Source organism: Pristiophorus japonicus, chromosome 9, assembly GCF_044704955.1.
Source record: "Pristiophorus japonicus isolate sPriJap1 chromosome 9, sPriJap1.hap1, whole genome shotgun sequence".
Taxonomy (NCBI): domain Eukaryota; kingdom Metazoa; phylum Chordata; class Chondrichthyes; family Pristiophoridae; genus Pristiophorus; species Pristiophorus japonicus.
Genome location: NC_091985.1, coordinates 92,222,095 through 92,238,721, shown reverse-complemented (window position 1 = coordinate 92,238,721; position 16,627 = coordinate 92,222,095). Strand labels below are relative to the sequence as shown.

The 16,627-nt window shown below is 43.2% G+C and overlaps 1 protein-coding gene across 6 annotated transcripts in view; it reads left to right on the top strand.

Annotated features, from left to right (window-relative positions):
* mtif2 (mitochondrial translational initiation factor 2) overlaps positions 1-16,627 on the top strand; it is a 68,339-nt gene that overhangs the window by 38,484 nt on the left and 13,228 nt on the right. For 5 of the 6 annotated variants that reach the window (XM_070889574.1, XM_070889575.1, XM_070889577.1 and 2 more), the window contains 4 exons: positions 5,623-5,762; positions 6,447-6,571; positions 15,287-15,491; positions 15,976-16,228. In XM_070889574.1, coding sequence (XP_070745675.1) covers positions 5,623-5,762; positions 6,447-6,571; positions 15,287-15,491; positions 15,976-16,228 — 723 coding nt within the window. The remainder of the gene's footprint in view (positions 1-5,622; positions 5,763-6,446; positions 6,572-15,286; positions 15,492-15,975; positions 16,229-16,627) is intronic. The other variant, XM_070889578.1, reaches the window with a different exon arrangement.

Below are 16,627 nucleotides of genomic sequence, written 5' to 3'. Positions count from 1 at the left end.
CCCTTAATTCCCTTATTGGTTAAAAATCTATCTATCTGTGACTTGAATACATTCAATGAGCCAGCCTCAACTGCTTCCTTGGGCAGAGAATTCCACAGATTCACAACCCTCTGGGAGAAGAAATTCCTTCTCAACTCGGTTTTAAATCGGCTCCCCCGTATTTTGAGGCTGTGCCCCCTAGTTCTAGTCTCCCCTACCAGTGGAAACAACCTCTCTGCCTCTTTCTTGTCTATCCCTTTCATGATTTTAAATGTTTCTATAAGATCACCCCTCATCCTTCTGAACTCCAACGAGTAAAGACCCAGTCTACTCAATCTATTATCATAAGGTAACCCCCTCATCTCCGGAATCAGCCTAGTGAATCGTCTCTGTACACCCTCCAAAGTCAGTATATCCTTCCTTAAGTAAGATGACCAAATCTGCACGCAGTACTCCAGGTGCGACCTTATCAACGCCCTATACAGTTGCAGAAGGACCTCCCTGCTTTTGTACTCCATTCTTCTCGCAATGAAGGCTAACATTCCATTCGCCTTCCTGATTACCTGCTGCACCTGCAAACTAACATTTTGGGATTCATGCACAAGGACCCCCAGGTCCCTCTGCACCTCAGCATGTTGTAATTTCTCCCCATTCAAATAATATTCCCTTTTACTGTTTTTTTTCCCCAAGGTGGATGACCTCACATTTTCCGACATTGTATTCCATCTGCCAAACCTTAGCCCATTTGCTTAACCTATCTAAATCTCTTTGCAGCCTCTCTGTGTCCTCTACACAACCCGCTTTCCCACTAATCTTTGTGTCATCTGCAAATTTTGTTACACTACACTCTGTCCCCTCTTCCATGTCATCTATGTATATTGTAAACAGTTGTGGTCCCAGCACCGATCCCTGTGGCACACCACTAACCACCGATTTCCAACCCGAAAAGGACCCATTTATCACTCTCTGCTTTCTGTTCGCCAGCCAATTCTCTATCCATGCTAATACATTTCCTCTGACTCCGCGTAACTCTATCTTCTGCAGTAACCTTTTGTGTGGCACCTTATCGAATGCCTTTTGGAAATCTAAATAAACCACATCCATCGGTACACCTCTATCCACCATGCTCGTTATATCCTCAAAGAATTCTATTAAATTAGTTAAACGTGATTTCCCCTTCATGAATCCATGCTGCGTCTGCTTGATTGCACTATTCCTATCTAGATGTCCCGCTATTTCTTCCTTAATGATAGTTTCAAGCATTTTCCCCACTACAGATGTTAAACTAACCGGCCTATAGTTACCTGCCTTTTGTCTGCCCCCTTTTTTAAACAGGCGTTACATTAGCTGCTTTCCAATCCGCTGGTACCTCCCCAGAGTCCAGAGAATTTTGGTAGATTATAACGAATGCATCTGCTATAACTTCCGCCATCTCTTTTAATACCCTGGGATGCATTTCATCAGGACCAGGGGACCTGTCTACCTTGAGTCCCATTAGTCTGTTCAGCACTACCCCCCTAGTGATAGTGATTGTCTCAAGGTCCTCCCTTCCCACATTCCCGTGACCAGCAATGTTTGGCATGGTTTTTGTGTCTTCCACTGTGAAGACACAAATCATGGGACTTGCAAGTATTGAAAGTGCTGATAACATCTGGTAGCAGTAATGCAAATATGAAAAAGGTCACTGATGGATTGAACTAATGGCTGTATATTATAACCCATGTATAACCCAAGAACACTGAAACCAAAATTGCTGTCCGAGTATTCCCCATAACCAATCTTTTGGTCTTTGAGTGAAATTGCTAATATATAGTGAATTATGGGCAGTTTTGTACTATGTACTCTGAACTGGCTTGAGATTGCCCAAATTTCCTATAAGACTGTTACAGTCATTAGAGAAAAGCGACTTCCATCCCATCAGTCTAGAATAGATTCAAACCCAGATCCCAGAGTTGAAAGGATAGTGTGCTAATTTATTTTAGCCTGGTCCCCAACAATTTTGAATTTCTTATAATATACAGCCATTAGTTCAACCCATCAGTGACCTTTTTTATATTTGCATTACTGCTACCAGATGTTATCAGCACTTTCAATACTTGCAAGTCCCATGATTTGCAGAATTTAAAAAAATGCTTGCATTTCATGTAGGAAATATAGTGGTAGTTTTATTTACATGTGGTTTTACATTAAGAAAGAAGAGAAAGAACTTGCATTTATAGAGCACCTTTCATGAAACATAGAAACATAGAAAATAGATGCAGGAGTAGGCCATTCGGCCCTTCTAGCCTGCACCGCCATTCAATGAGTTCATGGCTGAACATGCAACTTCAGTACCCCATTTCTGCTTTCTCACCATACCCCTTCATTCCCCTAGTAGTAAGGACTTCATCTAACTCCTTTTTGAATATATTCAGTGAACTGGCCTCAACAACTTTCTGTGGTAGAGAATTCCACAGGTTCACCACTCTCTGGGCGAAGAAATTCCTCCTCATCTTGGTCCTAAATGGCTTACCCCTTATCCTTAGACTGTGTCCCCTGGTTCTGGACTTCCCCAACATTGGGAACATTCTTCCTGCATCTAACCTGTCTAAACCCGTCAGAATTTTAAACGTTTCTATGAGGTCCCCTCTCATTCTTCTGAACTCCAGTGAATACAAGCCCAGTTGATCCAGTCTTTCTTGATAGGTCAGTCCCGCCATCCCGGGAATCAGTCTGGTGAACCTTCGCTGCACTCCCTCAATAGCAAGAATGTCCTTCCTCAGGTTAGGAGACCAAAACTGTACACAATACTCCAGGTGTGGCCTCACCAAGGCCCTGTACAACTGTAGCAACACCTCCCTGCCCCTGTACTCAAATCCCCTCGCTATGAAGGCCAACATGCCATTTGCTTTCTTAACCGCCTGCTGTACCTGCATGCCAACCTTCAATGACTGATGTACCATGACACCCAGGTCTCTTTGCACCTGCCCTTTTCCTAATCTGTCACCATTCAGATAATAGTCTGTCTCTCTGTTTTTACGACCAAAGTGGATAACCTCACATTTATCCACATTATACTTCATCTGCCATGCATTTGCCCACTCACCTAACCTATCCAAGTCGCTCTGCAGCCTCATAGCATCCTCCTCGCAGCTCACACTGCCACCCAACTTAGTGTCATCCGCAAATTTGGAGATACTACATTTAATCCCCTCGTCTAAATCATTAATGTACAGTGTAAACAGCTGGGGCCCCAGCACAGAACCTTGCGGTACCCCACTAGTCACTGCCTGCCATTCTGAAAAGTCCCCATTTACTCCTACTCTTTGCTTCCTGTCTGACAACCAGTTCTCAATCCATGTCAGCACACTACCCCCAATCCCATGTGCTTTAACTTTGCACATTAATCTCTTGTGTGGGACCTTGTCGAAAGCCTTCTGAAAGTCCAAATATACCACATCAACTGGTTCTCCCTTGTCCACTCTACTGGAAACATCCTCAAAAAATTCCAGAAGATTTGTCAAGCATGATTTCCCTTTCACAAATCCATGCTGACTTGGACCTATCATATCACCTCTTTCCAAATGCACTGCTATGACGTCCTTGATAATTGATTCCATCATTTTACCCACTACCGATGTCAGGCTGACCGGTCTATAATTCCCTGTTTTCTCTCTCCCTCCTTTTTTTAAAAGTGGGGTTACATTGGCTACCCTCCACTCCATAGGAACTGATCCAGAGTCAATGGAATGTTGGAAAATGACTGTCAATGCATCCACTATTTCCAAGGCCACTTCCTTAAGTACTCTGGGATGCAGTCCATCAGATCCTGGGGATTTATCGGCCTTCAATCCCATCAGTTTCCCCAACACAATTTCCCGACTAATAAGGATTTCCCTCAGTTCCTCCTCCTTACTAGACCCTCCGACCCCTTTTATATCCGGAAGGTTGTTTGTGTCCTCCTCAGTGAATACCGAACCAAAGTACTTGTTCAATTGGTCCGCCATTTCTTTGTTCCCCGTTATGACTTCCCCTGATTCTGACTGCAGGGGACCTACGTTTGTCTTTACTAACCTTTTTTTCTTTACATATCTATAGAAACTTTTGTAATCCGTCTTAATGTTCCCTGCAAGCTTCTTCTCGTACTCCACTTTCCCTGCCCTAATCAAACCCTTTGTCCTCCTCTGCTGAGTTCTAAATTTCTCCCAGTCCCCGGGACTTCCCAAAGCACTTTACAGCTGATAAAATACTTTTGAAGTTATAATGTAGGGAAACATGGCAGCCAATTTGTGCACAAGGTCTCACAAACAGCAATGAGATAAAAGACCAGATAACCAGTTTTAGTGATGTTGGTTGAGGGATAAATATTGGTTTGGACAGTGGGAGAACTGTCCTGCTTTTCTTTGAATAGTCCCATGGGATCTTTTATGTTCACTTGAGAGATCAGATAGCGTCTCAATTTAATGGCTCATCCGAAAGGATAGCATCTATGACAATGTAGCACTCCATCAATACTGCACTGAAGTGTCACCTTGGAATATGTGCTCACATCTGTGGAGTAGAGCTTGCATCTACAGCCTTCTGTCTCCAAGGCAAGACTGCTACCAACTGAGCCAAAGCTTACACCCTTGGGTCAGAAGGATAGAGGATTTATCCATACATTGTTATGTTAGTTTTATTGAGAATAATTCAAGAAGTTTGAGGTCTTGAAATAATGTTTGTATTGGACTACATGTTGCACCTTCTTAAAACATCAAAACTGCAAATCAAAATATTCTTCCATTCGTAAAATTAGTACAGATTTATTTATTCCTACATCATGAAACTGGTGGGGTTGGAGGGAAATCAATATATTTATATATCTGGCAGTATAAATAAAAATAAGTTCATCATTGAACTTCCTGTCCTGTAAATCTATTAGTCCATGTTAACTACAGGATACTAACACATTCTTGGTCACGTGATATAAAGGATAGATCCTGACCCAACTCTTCCACATCAGTTGGCCCTGACTTTCTCTCCCTCCCATTTCAGCTTCATCCTCCCCATACCTTTCCAGTCCAAGCCCCGGACTCCCTGTCTCCCTACTTACTCTGAGCCCCAGGTCTCTACCTTTCTACTCCGTTCCAACCTCAGGTCAAGACCTTCCTGCACCCTCTCAAAATGTCTCCTGGGTCTGCTCTCCCAAATTCTTCCTAAGGGTACAGTCCCTTCAGCCTAGGCCTAGGTCCTAGTAACCCCTCTAATTGCTGCCTCCTAGCCCTAGGTCCTGGCTCCAAGATTCTCTGCCCTAGACCTGCATTCCATTTCAGTCATGTTTATGCCTCAGCAAGACTGTGTGGCTTGGCTTAGAAGTGCAAACAGCCCTAAGTCCCAGCTCCCCAGTACCTCCTGGTCTGTGACCACCCTTGTCCCAAACTTTGCTCCTTCATACCCATACTGTTTCGATCACCTGGTTCCTGATCAAGTGGCATTTTACTGCAGTTAGCCAAACTTAACTGTAAAAAGGTTCAATTTTTGTCAGTGTAAATGAATAAAGGGCTATGGAATTGATGAATAAAAAATGACTAATAATGAAAAGCTTTTATCAGTAGACTTTCAGATATCTTTAAATATTATACTACATTATTTATTCCCATCTAATTTTAACTGTTCTCATTGCAGTTCCAATAATTCTGGCAGTAAATAAGTGTGACAAACCAGAAGCAGATCATGAAAACGTAAAGAAGGAATTGTTAGCCTATGATGTGATTTGTGAGGAGTATGGTGGTGATGTTCAGTCCATAAATATATCAGCTCTTAAGGTATTATTTTTAGTGGCATCCTTCATTCTCTCTGGCTGAATGTTGTAACTTTATCACACCTATCACAGTTGTTTAAAAATATATCCTCCACCGTTGGGTTCCCTCGTGCTACACTGTCAAAAAAGACAAAGAAGTGACTGACGATCAATTCTTTGCTCAGGCTACTTACTATTGAACCAGCCAATTGTAGGTTCATGAAAGCAGTCTGCGAGGAATTGTTCTCTGGTTTGATTTTTCCCCCTTTCCACCTTAAACTCTGTTTGGCGGCATTCCAGGCAGCATATCTGAGATTGGGAACTTTCCATCTGCAGGATATGTGCTTTGGCCCTACCACTTTGTCGCTAACATATTATATTACTTCATAATTGTCTTTTTTTTAAAAATTAGGCCAAAGTTAGTGCAACTGTTTAGAGTAAGGGGATAATTAACATTTATTTGCCAGTTACTCAAATAATGTAACAATGCTATGAAATCAATGTACGAAGAATAATCTATTCTAGTAACCACAAGGATACATATCCAATTCTGGCAGAATTAGTTGCTATGCTTATAATAAATAAAATACTGTTTGTGTTCCTTTGAAAGGTTACGTGGAAACATGGGATTTCTGGAATTTTATATGCTTTGGAACTGTGTCTGAGCTGAATGTTGTTTGTATTTTAATGTACTGCAAATATTTCTCAGGGAAACAATTTGATGGCCTTAGCTGAAGCCACTGTTGCTCTGTCTGAAGTGCTGGAGTTGAAAGCAGATTGCACAGGACCTGTTGAGGGTACTGTTATTGAATGTCGAAATGATAAAGGAAAAGGGTGAGTAAATTATTGCTGTTACACTTCCAGTCTCCGTATATTGGTAATGTATTTCCTATAAAATTCAGAAATAAGAATTGGCTAAATTGCAGCATTAATATATTGTAATAAATTAGTGAAGAAAAAGTTGAGTCTTTGAACATAAGAAATAGGAGCAGGAGTAGGCCATTTGGAGTTCCGAAGGTTGTGTTGCCTGCCCGGTGCCAGGGTTAAAGACATCTCACGGCTGTAGAAGAACATGGAGTGGGAAGGGGAGGATCCAGTTGTCGTGGTCCACATAGGAACCAACGATATAGGTAGAACTAGGAATGAGGTTCTGCTGAGAGGGTTTGAGGAGTTGGGATCCAAATTAAAAAGCAGAACCTCAAAGGTAATAATCTCTGAATTGTTACATAAAAACTTAAGAAATAGGAGCAGGAGTAGGCCATTTGGCACCTTCGAGCCTGCTCCGCCATCCACTAATATCATGACTGATCAGATCATGGACCCACTCCACTTCCTTGCCCGTTTCCCATAACCCTTTACACCCGTACCGCTCAAAAATCTGTCTATCTCCGCCTTAAATATATTCAATGCCTCAGCCTCCATAGCTCTCTGGGGCAGAGAATTCGATAGATTTACAACCTTCTGAGAGAAGAAATTTCTCCTCATCTCAGTTTTATATGGGCGGCCCCTTATTCTGAGACTATATCCCCGAGTTTTAGTTTCCCCTATGAGTGGAAATATCCTCTTTGCATCCATCTTGTTGAGCCCCCTCATTATCTGATAAGTTTCAATAAGATCATAGAAACATAGAAACATAGAAAATAGGTGCAGGAGTAGGCCATTAGGTCCTTCGAGCCTGCACCGCCATTCAATGAGTTCATGGCTGAACATGCAACTTCAGTACCCCATTCCTGCTTTCTCGTCATACCCCTTGATCCCCCTAGTAGTAAGGACTACATCAAACTCCTTTTTGAATATATTTAGTGAATTGGCCTCAACAACTTTCTGTGGGAGAGAATTCCACAGGTTCACCATCCTCTGGGTGAAGAAGTTTCTCCTCATCTCTGTCCTAAATGGCTTACCCCTTATCCTTAGACTGTGACCCCTGGTTCTGGACTTCCCCAACATTAATAAGAACATAAGAACATAACAATTAGGAACAGGAGTAGGCCATCTAGCCCCTCGAACCTGCTCCGCCACCCAACAAGATCATGGCTGATCTGGCCGTGGACTCAGCTCCACTTACCCGCCCACTCCCCATAACCCTTAATTCCCTTATTGGTTAAAAATCTATCTATCTGAGATTTGAATATATTCAATGAGCTAGCCTCAACTGCTTCCCTGGGCAGAGAATTCCACAGATTCACAACCCTCTGGGAGAAGAAATTCCTTCTCAACTCAGTTTTAAATTGGATCCCTCGTATTTTGAGGCTGTGCCCCCTAGTTCTAGTCTCCCCGACCAGTGGAAACAACCTCTCTGCCTCTATCCTGTCTATTCCCTTCATTATTTTAAATGTTTCTATAAGATCACCCCTCATCCTTCTGAACTCCAACGAATAAAGACCCAGTCTACTCAATCTATCATCATAAGGTAACCCCCTCATCTCCGGAATCAGCCTAGTGAATTGTCTCTGTACCCCTTCCAAAGCTAGTATATCCTTCCTTAAGTAAGGTGACCAAAACTGCCGCAGTACTCTAGGTGTGGCCTCACCAACACCCTGTTCAGTTGCAGCAGGACCTCCCTGCTTTTGTGCTCCATCCCTCTCGCAATGAAGGCCAACATTCCATTCGCCTTCCTGATTACCTGCTGCACCTGCAAACTAACTTTTTGGGATTCATGACCCCCAGGTCCCTCTGCCCCTCAGCATGTTGTAATTTCTCCCCATTCAAATAATATTCCCTTTTACTGTTTTTTTTTCCCCAAGGTGGATGACCTCACATTTTCCGACATTGTACTCCATCTGCCAAACCTTAGCCCATTTGCTTAACCTATCTAAATCTCTTTGCAGCCTCTCTGTGTCCTCTACACAACCCGCTTTCCCACTAATCTTTGTGTCATCTGCAAATTTTGTTACACTACACTCTGTCCCCTCTTCCAGGTCATCTATGTATATTGTAAACAGTTGTGGTCCCAGCACCGATCCCTGTGGCACACCACTAACCACCGATTTCCAACCTGAAAAGGACCCATTTATCCCGACTCTCTGCTTTCTGTTAGCCATCCAATTCTCTATCCATGCTAATACATTTCCTCTGACTCCGCGTACCTTTATCTTCTGCAGTAACCTTTTGTGTGGCACCTTATCGAATGCCTTTTGGAAATCTAAATACATCACATCCATTGGTACACCTGTATCCACCATGCTCGTTATATCCTCAAAGAATTCCAGTAAATTAGTTACACATGATTTCCCCTTCATGAATCCATGTTGCGTCTGTTTGATTGCACTATTCCTATCTAGATGTCCCGCTATTTCTTCCTTAATGATAGCTTCAAGCATTTTCCCTACTACAGATGTTAAACTAACCGGCCTATAGTTACCTGCCTTTTGTCTGCCCCCTTTTTTAAACAGAGGCGTTACATTAGCTGCTTTCCAATCCGATGGCACCTCCCCAGAGTCCAGAGAATTTTGGTAGATTATAACGAATGCATCTGCTATAACTTCCGCCATCTCTTTTAATACCCTGGGATGCATTTCATCAGGACCAGGGGACTTGTCTACCTTGAGTCCCATTAGCCTGTCCAGCACTACCCTGCTAGTGATAGTGATTGTCTCAAGGTCCTCCCTTCCCACATTCCTGTGACCAGCAATTTTTGGCATGGATTTTGTGTCTTCCACTGTGAAGACCGAAGCAAAATAATTGTTTAAGGTCTCAGCCATTTCCACATTTCCCATTATTAAATCCCCTTTCTCATCTTCTAATGGACCAACATTTACTTTAGTCACTCTTTTCCGTTTTATATATCGGTAAAAGCTTTTACTATCTGTTTTTATGTTTCGCGCAAGTTTACATTCGTAATCTATCTTCCCCTTCTTTATTGCTTTCTTAGTCATTCTTTGCTGTTGTTTAAAATTTTCCCAATCTTCTAGTCTCCCACTAACCTTGGCCACCTTATACGCATTGGTTTTTAATTTGATACTCTCCTTTATTTCCTTGGTTATCCACGGCTGGTTATCCCTTCTCTTACCGCCCTTTTTTTTCACTGGAATATATTTTTGTTGAGCACTATGAAAGAGCTCCTTAAAAGTCCTCCACTGTTCCTCAATTGTGTTCCCAGTCTACTTTAGCCAACTCTGCCCTCATCCCACTGTAGTCCTCTTTGTTTAAGCATAGTACACTCGTTTGAGACGCTACTTTCTCACCCTCAATCTGTATTACAAATTCAACCATACTGTGAACACTCATTCCGAGAGGATCCTTTACTAGGAGATCGTTTATTATTCCTGTCTCATTACACAGGACCAGATCCAAGATAGCTTGCTCCCTTGTAGGTTCTGCAACATACTGTTCCAAGAAACAATCCCGTATGCATTCTATGAATTCCTCCTCAAGGCTACCCCGTGCGATTTGATTTGACCAATCGATATGTAGGTTAAAATCCCCAATGATTACTGCCGTTCCTTTTTCACATGCCCCCATTATTCCCTTGATTATTGTCCGCCCCACCGTGAAATTATTATTTGGGGGCCTATAAACTATGCCCACCAGTGACTTTTTCCCCTTAAATATCTCTAATCTCCACCCACAATGATTCAACATTTTGTTCATTAGAGCCAATATTGTCTCTCACAACTGCCCTGATATCATCCTTTATTAACAGAGCTACCCCACCTCCTTTCCCTTCTTGTCTATCTTTCCGAATTGTCAGATACCCCTGTATGTTTAATTCCCAGTCTTGGCCACCCTGCAACCACGTTTCTGTAATGGCCACCAAATCATACCCATTTGTAATGATTTGTGCCGTCAACTCATTTACTTTATTTCAAATGCTGCGTGCGTTTAGGTAGAGTGTTTTAATACTAGTTTTTAAACCATGATTTTTAGTTTTGACCCCTCCTGCAGCCCCTTTATATTCATACATATTGTCCCTTCCTATCACCTTGTGGTTTACACTTACCCCAGTGCTACTTTGCTCTGTTGCCTCCTGCCTTTTGCATTCTTTCTTGGAGTTCTGTTCATCTGAGCTCTCACCCACTCGCCCTCTCCTGGGTTCCCATCTCCTTGCCAGGCTAGTTTAAAGCCCTCCCAACCATACTATCAAAATCACCCGCGAGAACATTGGTCCCGTCTCTGTTGAGGTGTAACCTGTCCGACTTGTACAGGTCCCACCTTCCCCAGAAGTGGTCCCAATTGTTTAGGAATCTAAAGCCCTCCCTCCTACACCAACGGGAAAGTGGAGAGCACCAGTTCCAACTGGCACAGGACGGGAGAGTGGAGAGTACCAGTTCCAACTGTCGCAGGACGGGAGAGTGGAGACCACCAGTTCCAACTGTCACAGGACGGGAGAGTGGAGAGCACCAGTTCCATCTGTCACAGGACGGGAGAGTGGAGAGCACCAGCTCCAACTGTCACAGGACGAGAGAGTGGAGAGCACCAGTTGCAACTGTCACAGGAGAGAGAGTGGAGAGCACCAGCTCCAACTGTCGCAGGAGAGAGAGTGGAGAGCACCAGCTCCAACTGTCGCAGGACGGGAGAGTGGAGAGCACCAGCTCCAACTGTCGCAGGAGAGAGAGTGGAGAGCACCAGCTCCGACTGTCACAGGACGAGAGAGTGGAGAACACCAACTCCAACTGTCACAGGACGAGAGAGTGGAGAGCACCAGCTCCAACTGTCACAGGACGAGAGAGTGGAGAGCACCAGCTCCAACTGTCGCAGGAGAGAGAGCAAGCCGGACGGTCTGCACCTGGGCAGGACCGGAACCAATGTCCGAGGGGGAGTGTTTGCTAGTGCTGTTTGGGAGGAGTTAAACTAATATGGCAGGGGGATGGGAACCTATGCAGGGAAACAGAGGGAAATAAAATGGAGACAGAAGCAAAAGATAGAAAGGAAAATAGTAAAAGTGGAGGGCAGAGAAACCCAAGGCAAAAAACAAAAAGGGCCACTTTACAGCAAAATTCTAAAGGGTCAAAGTGTGTTAAAAAGACAAGCCTGAAGGCTCTGTGCCTCAATGCGAGGAGTATTCGGAATAAGGTGGACGAATTAACTGCGCAAATAGCAGTTAACGGATACGATGTGATTGGCATCACGGAAACATGGCTCCAGGGTGACCAAGGCTGGGAACTCAACATCCAAGGGTATTCAGCATTTAGGAAGGATAGACAGAAAGGAAAAGGAGGCGGGGTGGCGTTGCTGGTTCAAGAGGAAATTAATGCAATTGTAAGGAAGGACATTAGCTTGGATGATGTGGAATAGGTATGGGTGGAGCTACGGAATACCAAAGGGAAGAAAACGCGAGTGGGAGTTGTGTACAGGCCACCGAATAGTAGTAGTGAGGTTGGGGACAGCATCAAACAAGAAATAAGGGATGTGTGCAATAAAGGTACAGCAGTAATCATGGGCGACTTTAATCTACATATTGATTGGGCTAACCTAACTGGTAGCAATGCGGTGGAGGAGGATTTCCTGGAGTGTATTAGGGATGGTTTTCTGGACCAATATGTTGAGGAACCAACTGAGAAGCTGGCCATCCTAGACTGGGTGATGTGTAATGAGAAGGGACTAATTAGCAATCTTGTTCTGCGAGGCCTCTTGGGGAAGAGTGATCATAATATGGTAGAATTCTTTATTAAGATGGAGAGTGACAAAGTTAATTCAGAAACTAGGGTCCTGAACTTAAGGAAAGGTAACTTTGACGGTATGAGGCGCGAATTGGCTAGATTAGACTGGCAAATGATACTTAAAGGGTTGACAGTGGATAAGCAATGGCAAACCTTTAAAGATCATATGGATGAACTTCAACAATTGTACATCCCTGTCTGGAGTAAAAATAAAACTGGGAAGATGGCTCAACCGTGGCTAACAAGGGAAATTAAGGATAGTGTTAAATCCAAGGAAGAGGCATACAAATTAGCCAGAAAAAGCAGCAAACCGGAGGACTGGGAGAAATTTAGAATTCAGCAGAGGAGGACAAAGGGTTTAATTAAGAGGGGGAAAATAGAGTACGAGAGGAAGCTCGCCGGAAACGTAAAAACTGACTGCAAAAGCTTCTATAGATATGTGAAGAGAAAAAGATTAGTCAAGACAAACGTAGGTCCCTTGCAGTTAGATTCGGGTGAATTTATAATGGGGAACAAAGAAGTGGCAGACCAATTGAACAAGTACTTCGGTTCTGTCTTCACAAAGGAAGACACAAATAACCTTCGGGATGTACTAGGGGACCGAGGGTCTAGTGAGAAGGAGGAACTGAAGGATATCCTTATTAGGCGGGAAATTGTGTTCGGGAAATTGACGGGATTGAAGGCCGATAAATCCCCAGGGCCTGATAGTCTACATCCCAGAGTACTTAAGGAAGTGGCCCTAGAAATAGTGGATACATTGGTGATAATTTTCCAGCAGTCTATTGACTCAGGATCAATTCTTATGGACTGGAGGGTTGCTAATGTAACACCACTTTTTAAAAAAGGAGGGAGAAAGAAAATGGGTAATTATAGACCGGTTAGCCTGACATCAGTAGTGGGGAAAATGTTGGAATCAATCATTAAGGATGAAATAGCAGCGCATTTGGAAAGCAGTGATAGGATTGGTCCAAGTCAGCATGGATTTATGAAAGGGAAATCATGCTTGACAAATCTTCTGGAATGTTTTGAGGATGTAACTAGTAGAGTGGACAAGGGAGAACCAGTGGATGTCAATTTGGATTTTCAAAAGGCTTTTGACAAGGTCCACACAAGAGATTGGTGTGCAAAATCAAAGCACATGGTATTGGGGGTAATATACTGACGTGGATAGAGAACTGGTTGGCAGGTAGGAAGCAGAGAATCGGGATAAACGGGTCCTTTTCAGAATGGCAGGCAGTGACTAGTGGAGTGCCGCAGAGCTCAGTGCTGGGACCCCAGCTCTTTACAATATATATAAATGATTTAGATGATGGAATTGAGTGTAATATCTCCAAGTTTGCTGATGACACTAAATTGGGTGGCGGTGTGAGCTGTGAGGAGGATGTTAAGAGGCTGCAGGGTGACTTGGACAGGTTAGGTGAGTGGGCAAATACATGGCAGATGCAGTATAATGTGGATAAATGTGAGGTTATCCATTTTGGGGGCAAAAACACGAAGGCAGAATATTATCTGAATGGCGGCAGATTAGGAAAAGGGGAGGTGCAACGAGACCTGGGTGTCATGGTTCATCAGTCACTGAAAGTGGGCATGCAGGTACAGCAGGCGGTGAAGAAGGCAAATGGTATGTTGGCCTTCATAGCTAGGGGATTTGAGTATAGGAGCAGGGAGGTCTTACTGCAGTTGTACAGGGCCTTGGTGAGGCCTCACCTGGAATATTGTGTTCAGTTTTGGTCTCCTAATCTGAGGAAGGACGTTCTTGCTATTGAGGGAGTGCAGCGAAGGTTCACCAGACTGATTCCCGGGATGGCTGGACTGCCATATGAGGAGAGACTGGATCAACTGGGCCTTTATTTACTGGAGTTTAGAAGGATGAGAGGGGATCTCATAGAAACGTATAAGAATCTGATGGGACTGGACAGGTTAGATGCGGGAAGAATGATCCCGATGTTGGGGAAGTCCAGAACCAGGGTACATAGTCTTAGGATAAGGGATAGGCCATTTAGGACTGAGATGAGGAGAAACTTCTTCACTCAGAGAGTTGTTAATCTATGGAATTTCCTGCCGCAGAGAGTTGTTGTTGTCAGTTCATTGGATATATTCAAGAGGGAGTTAGATATGACCCTTACGGCGAAGGGGATCAAGGGTTATGGAGAAGCAGGAAAGAGGTACTGAGGGAATGATCAGCCATGATCTTATTGAATGATGGTGCAAACTCGAAGGGCCGAATGGCCTACTCCTGCACCTATTTTCTATGTTTCTATATTTCTCATTAGCAAGCCAGCCCTCTCTCTACTGGTATGAGATCCCAGGCGCCCCTTTAAACAAACCACAGTTCTGCCAAGAGATGCAGGATACAGCCCAATCCTATGATAGCTGAGGATCATCCTTACAAACCGCTGTTACAGCCACCATATTCCCTAAACATTCTATATATTATCAGCCATGGATCAGTGGGTAGCACTGTCACCTCTGAGTCAGAAGGTTGTGCGTTCAAGTCCCACTCCAGAGGCTTGAGCACAAAAATCTAGGCTTACACTTCGGTGCAGTAGTGAGGGAGAGCTGCACTGTCGGAGGTGCTGTCTTTCATATAAGATGTTAAACCGAGGCCCTGACTGTTATCTCAGGTGGATGTAAAAGATACCATGGCACTATTTCAAAGAAGAGCAGAGGATTTCTCCCTGGTGTCCAGGCCAATATTTATTCCTCAGCCAGTATCATTAAAACCAGATTATCTGGTTATTATCACATTGCTATTTGTGGGACCTTACTGTGTATAAATTGGCTGCCGCATTTCCTACATTACAACAGTGACTATACTTCAAAAATATTTAATTGGCTGTGAAGGGCTTTGGGACATCCTGAGGTTGTGAAAAGTGCTATATAAATGAAAAATGTTCTTATTGGAAATGTATTAAACTGGACTAAATAGTTTTTTTATTTCTTTTGAAAGACCAGTCACTACAACTATTATTCGGCGTGGAACATTGACGAAAGGTTGTGTCCTGGTGGCAGGGAAGAGCTGGGCTAAGGTACGGTTAATGTTTGATGAGAATAACAAGCCAATGAATGCTGCTGGACCAAGTACCCCGGTGGAGATAGTTGGTTGGAAAGAACTTCCATCTGCTGGAGATGAAATTCTTGAAGTGGAATCAGAGGTAGGAATTCTAATGTCATGTACAGTATATAGTTACTATTACACTTCATAATCTGATGTTGGCAATTGCATCAGAAGCTCAGATCTCACAGCTTTTTGGTTCAAAGTGATTTATGTATAACTCAAATGAGCTATCACTCACCACAGGAATATGGTCATATAAAATATATAAAAAAATAATGTTTAAATGCAATAGTCTGTATCCCTGCAGTTAATCCGGCCGTTATGAATATTTTCATGGTGGTTCTGTGGGAGCATCTATTAGTATTGAGGGTATAGTTTTTGCCCAGCAAGTCAAAATAGGTGAGAGGCAAGAAGAGTAAGGGAGGGAAGGTGTTAGTTCCTGTATTATGTATACTCTCCCAATAGATTAAGATTTCTCAGAATTGGTTTATTTTTCTCCTAGGTAAGTCCTTTGTACTGTGATCTGCTGAAAACTTGATTAATTTATTTCATTTTTCAATTTGCTCTACTTGGCTGTACAGCAAAGGGCCAGAGAGGTTTTAGAATGGAGGAAATATGTTGAGGCACAAGAAAAAATCAAACAAGACCTTGAGGTGATTGAAGCGAAACAGAAAGAACACCATGAGACATACAAGAAGGAGCGGGAGAGCTTTAGTAGCATGAACTGGAGACAGAGAAAATCGGCTATGTATAGAGCCAATAAACATCTAATGGCAACAAGGCCTAAAGAGAGGACTGAGGTGGATGAACTTTCACTTCCAATAATAGTAAAAGGTAAATGGATATGTGCTAATATGCCATCCTGTGCTATGCCCTCCACAACCCGGGGGTTACAGCCATATATAATCCTATACACCGTGTTGCACTGCAGCTCTGGGGGCAACACTAACAATTTTGGACCAATAATGGAGTTGCATGCCATCCTGTACCTTGGAATACATCATTTACAATGTTTCAGTCACTATTCTACTGAGATGGAATTTTTTTTCCACTTTTTTTAATAACTTTTTTCCCCACTTCTTCCTGAAGGCATTAACTTCTTGTTAAAGTATGAATGCCCTCCAACACCCTGCCTTAACTATCTATTATGCATGTATGGTCCTTGATGGTGAATGTTGGCAGGCTATTCAAATGCTGGCGATCTTGCAGCCAAGTCCAATCGTATCCTTGTCC